Source organism: Austrofundulus limnaeus, unplaced genomic scaffold (assembly GCF_001266775.1).
Source record: "Austrofundulus limnaeus strain Quisiro unplaced genomic scaffold, Austrofundulus_limnaeus-1.0 Scaffold632, whole genome shotgun sequence".
NCBI classification, from domain to species: Eukaryota; Metazoa; Chordata; class Actinopteri; order Cyprinodontiformes; family Rivulidae; genus Austrofundulus; species Austrofundulus limnaeus.
Window position 1 is genome coordinate 55614 of NW_013953034.1, and position 7167 is coordinate 62780.

At 38.7% G+C, this 7167-nt stretch overlaps 1 protein-coding gene across 1 annotated transcript in view; it reads left to right on the forward strand.

Annotated features, from left to right (window-relative positions):
* The window catches only part of LOC106531432 (proenkephalin-A), a 69663-nt gene that overhangs the window by 45499 nt on the left and 16997 nt on the right, over positions 1-7167 (forward strand). Inside the window, exon 2 of the mRNA XM_014027301.1 lies at positions 6515-6759. Within this exon, the coding sequence (XP_013882755.1) occupies positions 6622-6759 (138 nt within the window). The 5' untranslated portion in view covers positions 6515-6621. The remainder of the gene's footprint in view (positions 1-6514; positions 6760-7167) is intronic.

Consider the following 7167-nt stretch of genomic DNA (forward strand, 5'->3'; position numbering starts at 1 on the left):
AACACTGAAGAGAATCCAGACTTTCCTCAGGTACAACATCACATCTCACTGCACTGACCATGCTCTATAGAGAAGAATCTGGTTAAAACTTCCCTGACTTTAACCAGAGTCATGAAGAAATTTACTTCTCAGTTAGAGAAAAGCAAAATTTATGTACTAAAAATAAAAACTACATGACTGTTTTATTATTTTCATTTGTTTAATAAATACACTGGTGTGAAACAACTTAGTACATGTTTGATTGCTTTTGGAGATGAGCCTATTTTTGGAGTTGTAGCCCCCCTTGGAGAAAAATCCACCAGCCGCCACTGATGAGAATGCCTTGAGATCTCCAAGGCAAAGTTGGAGCGTATCACTGGTAAGAAAAATGTCTGGGTCAAAGTTAGGACCTGTTCCTCAATCACAAAGAAGCAGCAGAAAATGGATGGATGACTCTTTACTATATGTTTGGATTTTTGTCATTGAACTTTGGAATTTTCATTCTAATCCTGCCTCCCATGACTTCTTGTGTTTGAATCCTTTCACACATTAAACTGTGATGCTTGATGTCAAAATGCATTGGTTTACTAACAAAACAACTTAGCAGGTTATCCAGTCTCAACTAATTGTAACAATTGATTTAAAACACTGGGATTTTGACATCTCATCTTAGTATTTCACTAAAACATTTCAAATTCTTGTTAAAACAATGTAAAGCAGTCACAAATTTATTGTTCATTCAAGGTTCCTTGATAAAATTCATTTTTGACTAAGCTAGTGCAGCTAAGGAAAACAAAAACAAAGTTTGCACCTGTAAGAAATGATAAGGAGGGAGAAAGAAGAGTGAAAGACTGAAGTGGATTAAGTGTCCAAGGACAGTGAATGTTCAGCAACAAGCAGACTATATTCAGGTCAACACTAACTTTAAAGAAAACAAGTTCAGTTCAGGTAAGAAAGACAACTTCAGATTCAGAGGTCATGGTCAGGAGGGCCCAAAACCTAAAGGTAAAATTACAATATTGTTCTGCTTTTTCTTTTGACTGGACCCTTAAGCAGAAGCCAACACAGTGAGCAAACTCACATGAATGATTTGGCAATTGTTTTTACACCAAATTATCATTTTAACATGACCTGAGCTAAATAAATCATAACCAGACAACCCATTAGGACTTATTATGCTCAGTTGTACAGCAGATATTCAGGTCTGTGTTACTACGCTGAAAACTTTAATCACAACATTTGAAAACCAGGGTTTGAATGTGTGGAGGCAGAGAAATTGATTTTTTGTGTAATTACTAAAATATGAATATTGTATGAATGTTCATTAGTAATGGTGTTGACAAAACAGGCTGCCCGAAGCCTCAAATGTCTCTTCATATTAACACACTTTTGTAGAATATTACTAATGTGTATCTTTGTGATGTATCTTTGTAATTCCGGAGCGCACCGGGCGCCTACGCCATCACCCACTCTGTGCTACTCATTTGTTTAACTTAAAAAGGCCACTTAAGGGAGAACATAATATCAAATGGGCTTAGTCAGCAGGCTGGTAAATGATCATTGCATGAAACATTTCAGAACGGCAAACAAACAGGTCCTGTAATGATTTCCCATAAAGATGGTTGTAAATGAAACGGAGTCACGCACGACTTGTTTCATGTGCCATTGACTACAAGTTGTAATGTGACTAAGTGGAAATGGTCACAGGGGGCTGGTTTTTACCTATTCATTTATTTTTACCTCGGTGCACCCATCAATACAACACAGATGCTGTTTATTTCAAAAATGTCCTTTCTCTTGCATCAGCGTAATGTCCTCGCTGCAGAAGTGTTGTATTGTCACAGAGGCCACTCGTCTCTGTTCCCGAATTCCCGTGTTGGTCGACCAGACAGTGGTGCTGCTGATGCATTATGTGCAGAGTGATTCACAACTGTAAGTCCTTGTTATAAACTGAAAACTGTATCTTTTATCAAGCTTTCATTCTTCCTTACCCCTCTTCAGTTTTGTTGTTATTAAAGACATGGAACATTTCCACTAAAGAAGATTAAGAGCTGCTTCAGAGACTGTGCTTAGCTCGAACCTTTTTTTGTGCTGTTGTATTCAAAAAGCCGAAGAACATTTTTGTTCACAAGATTGGTTCAACACAATCAAAAATTTACTAGTTAACAATAGAAAGCTGTTTTTTTATGTTTATCCATTTATTAAATTTTTTCAAGTCGCCTTTTTATTCCACAGTTAAAACGAGGACAAAAACTACTGTTTTAGTTTAAATGCTTAGCTATGCACAACATATTATACAGTGGGAGTGCAGAGGGAGAAATGATGATTCATACCCTGCGACACAATATTTCAATCATATGCAAGTAAATATTTGAATTAGTATAGTATAGTTACTCCCATGTAGGTGGTCATCCAGTATATTGACAAGTGGTATGATGACAAGTGATCCAGTTTGGTGAATTGTGGTCCAGAACGACCTTGTAGAAGATGGCTGGATTGCAACAAATGTGAAAAACCCTTCAGAGTGGATACAAATACAACTTCTCAGTGCTTAGTACCAGACAAAAAGGTTTTAGAAGTCATTGAAAATCACTGCTTTGTTTCATGTGTGGATTCTCATGTGTTTGTTGAGGTTTGTTTTGGAGCTAAATCTTTGTTCACATACATCGCAAGCAAATGGTTTCTCTCCTGTGTGAATTTCCACGTGTGTGTTTAGCTGTGTTTTTTAGTTAAATCTTTGTTCACATACATCAAAAGCAAATTGTTTCTCTCTTGTGTGGATCTTCATGTGTGTGTTTAGGCTTGTTTTTTGGCTAAATCTATGTCCACAAAGATCACAACCAAAGTGTTTCTCCCCTCTGTGGCTTCTTGAATGGACGTTTCGATTTGATTTGCTGCTAAATCTTTTGCATTGTCTGGACTTTACTGTGTGACTGTGCTTTTGTTCCCACTTTTACACATTTCTTAGTAACTGAACAACTTTAAGACTTCCTTCTTGACTCACTTTTCATACGTCTCTGTTGAGAAACAGCTGACCWCACTCACTTGACTTGCTCTTGTCTGCCCTTCTTTGTAGCTGTTTTCAATATTTGACCCAAAATCTGGTTTAGGTTTTAGCTGAGAATTAAGATTGTTCCCATCATCATCATCATCATCATCATCATCATCATCATCGTTGTCATCGTCATTGTTGTCTTCGTTGTCCTTTTATTGACTTCATTCTCTGAAGAGTTGGAATTGTCTTCATCTGTACTCAGATGTGAGGTCAAGCTGGTCTCTGTTCCTTTGTAATCTTCTTCATCAGTCACTGTTTCCATCTGGTCAGATAAGCTGCTGGTTTGAGGATCTTTTTCTTCCACCTGGTGTTGATGAAGCTGTGACAACTGAGGTTTCTCTTCTTCTTCATCACTGACTTTCAGTCTCTGAAGAGTCTAAATCATCTTCATGAGTATTCTGATCTTGGTTGCTTCTAGTTTCTGCTGCTCCACCAGTGGCTGCTTCTGTCTTCTGCTTCATCATCATCATCATCATCATCGTCATCATCACCATCACTCTTCAAAGGAACTGCACTGGAGGGAAACCTGGTGGCATCAGTCTCCTCTTTCACATTGAGCTTCAAACTGGTACAGAGTTCCTCCTCTTTATGTGGAGGGGCTCTGGATTCTGCTGGTCCACACCAGGCTCCCCTTCTTTAGTAACATCTTCTGGAATCAACACCAACTGCTGAACATCTGCAGGAAGCACTGATAACATGAACTGAATGAACAATTGCAACTTTATCCTCACATCGCTCATGTTATTACCAGTTCACTGCTTCACTGTCAAAACATCTAATGATGTCAGAAAACCTGAAACCAAATCTGGGAAAGAAAATCATTTCTACTGCTAGCTTCCAGGTGAAAGCAAAACTAAAAGAGCCATCAGTTGGTGCTTTGGTGAAACTAACGTCAGCTGTTGCAAAAAAAAAATCTGTTCAGAGGAGCTTTAGCTTTAAGCATCATGTCTCTAAACTGGTTCCAGTTTACCAGTACCAGTTTACAATAAGATTAATAAAACACAATACCGAGGTTAGTGGAAGCCCTGAAGTGACCTCGACTACTTAAAGAGAAGTTTTATTTGCCGCGGTGTTGAGTCCAGATTGAACAGAAATGAAGAGCCAGTTTTTAACACGAACCAACCAACAGGACCAGGTTCCATCAGTTTTAGCCTCCCTGCACCCAGTTTGAGTTTCTATCAGGAACGATTTAAAATTTTCCTGATGACTGAAAACGCTGAACAAACTTTCTTCCAGCTGAAAACAGCAGCTGAGGTCCTCCTTTAAGATCAACGTCCATGGTCTCTGAGAGGAACTTGGTGGAGGAATCTTATCTGTGCCTGAAACTTGGTGAAAAAACAGACGGCTGCAAAGTTTCGTTCACTTTAAACCATTTCATTTTCTCCYGAACCTTTAAATTTCGGTTTGCTTTAATGGTGTTTCTGAATGGTTTCATTCAAGGTGAATTTTGGTTGTAAAGCTTTATTTTTATTAATATTCAGGTTTGTAAATATTGATATATGTCATAGTTTGTCTCTTTTGCTTCTGTCTCCCTCTTGTGTTTGTCTTCTGTTTGTATTTTCATCTTTTCCTCAGCTCTGTCTTCTCCTGATCACTCTCTCACACCTGTCTGTGCTCTGCAATCACCCAGGTGTGCTCACCTCCATTTTCCTCTCAGCCTTGCCTTATTTAATCGGTCTCTTTCCTCCACTTACTCACTGGATCCTTGCTTCTCTTTTGCCCTTGTTGTTCTCAGTTTGTTTTGCTGCCTCATCAGCACTTTTTGCATTTAATAAATTATTTGGTTTTTTGTTGTTTTTTTTTACCCCTGAGCTCTTTTAATGTCTGCCTGGAAATAAAAGTGAGAGTTTGTAAGAGTTGACAGCCCCACTGCGGAAATCCTTAAAAATAATTCTGTGGTAATTCTGACCCCCGCACACGAAGCGTAAGCAGGAGTCATTTTGTTTTTGTACTGTTTATTTATTTTTTTCAGTGATTTTTGGTCAACCGTAGCACAAAAACGGCTGCACCGATCAACATGAAATTTGGCAGGACTGTAGATGAGTCTGACCTACACTGCACCAGCCAACGGTTTTACGATAGACCCCACATTTGAGGAGGGGGCTCCTTTCAAAGAGGGGGTGTCTGGACATGRAAAAATGCTTATAACTCAGACACTGTTCAACATAGGAGCTTCAGATTTCTTTTGTTGTTTAGCTCTGATGAAGCTCTGTCCATCAGGCCCACCAATCAGTGCCCCCCACCCCCCCAGACCCATTAGGTCATTATGTTACCACTGTGCTGTATCTAGTTTAGGATTGAAGTTGTTTCCTTTTAGAAAAGTAGCATAAAGTAAAACAGACACTTTAAATGTTCAAATTATTATCAAAAAGTCAAACATCTGCAGCTTTAAGCTGTGTCCTACTTGCAGCGGTGGAATGTAACTAAGTACAAGTACTTTGCTGCTGTACTTAAGTACATTTTTCATGTATCTCATCAAGAGCAAAACTGTAACACCTACAACTGAACATAAAGTAAACACTGCTTRATTTTGGTAGTGTGGACATAAACACTTAAAATTTTGGAACAATTAAACTTTAAATCTAATAAGTGGCTAAATTAGCAAGTCACAGTAACATTTAGTTGGACTGTTTGTCGCTGCTGCTCAGAAAAAGAAAATCTGATACCTGTAATTTTATTGACTTGAATTATTTAGATCAAAATATTAAAAGTTCACAAAACGAAAGAGAAAATTTTTGAGGATAATTAGATTTTTTCTTTCTTTTTTATTTTTATTTTTTTTACAATTTAACAGACTTTTGACTCACAGAGCTGCAGGTGAAATCTAATGTTTCTGCGGAGGAAACAGCCTCTGAGCCTAGGCAATCTGTTGCACTGAGAGTGTTTTATCTTTGTCATCTCTGTGTTATTACCTGATATAGTGGTGTGTGATAGAATGAATGTAGCTCAGAGATTGAAGGTCAAATAACAAACACCACACCTGGTTCACATATTTTATTGCAAAGGTCCTGTGGAATTTATTCATTTCTCCTCTTATTCTCCTTCAAGACAAATTTATCATTTTTTAACTCGAATGTCTCAATCCTATTCTTCTCTGTCCTTTTATGTTCAATTAAATTGTTCTGTGAAGGATTCTCGCTGCCACAGGGTACGACCCATGATGTATTTGAAAGCTAAACTCTACAGGCAAATATAAACTGTTACAACTCGCCAACATCATTCGAAAGAAAAAGTCTAATCTGTGCACCAGTTCTCTAACAGATGATCATCCCTGCCCACTGAAAAATACCAATTTTCTATCCATTTATTGCCTCGGGTTATGCTCTCTATCAATTCCACCTACACCATCCATCTCCTGGTGTTGGCTGAGCACTCCTCCACCACCGACGCTTTGACTGACCACACAAATCCAGCCAGTTATCTCAGAAATTTGGGAATTGATGCAATGTTGCTGTCACTTTGTGTGCTCTCTCCCTGTAGGCTGGAGCCAGATCTCGTAGGTTTGCCCTCCCCAGACGCTTGTGTGTTTTTGACTGCGCTACCTGCTGGGCTCGTGTGTGTCCCTTCCCGTCTGGCTGTGCTGAGCGATGAAGATCTCTCTGTGGTGCCTGGTGGTTCTGATGGGATGTCTCTTCACCCCTGCACGCTGTGACTGTCAGGGGGAATGTGTGACCTGCGGTCTGCTCCTACAACAGCAGCAGCTGCAAGAAGCCTTCAATACCATAGTGAGTATTTGTGCTGTTGTTAGTTGTTGTGAATCACTGTCAATAAAATCTGCTATGTCTGTGAAAAGAAGCCTTAAACACAGTGTTGTATAAAGCAGTGGTTCCCAAACTTTTTATCTTCTGACCCACAAAATATCCATGGCAAAAACTTGCGACCCCAAATATTACTGGTCTGAGTACATGAACGTTGTTAATAACCCTAAAAACGCAGGGTTTTTGACAATCTAAACAGCTTGTACACAAATATAAATACTTATTTATACTTATTTTGTGTTTTTGTAATAATTATAGGGAAAATATTACATCAACATTAATTTTATTACCCTTTAAATTGATGTCTGGAGATTATCCAAGGTGCTTCATGACCCATAATTGGGGCCCAAGCCCAACTTTGGGAACCAAAGTGCA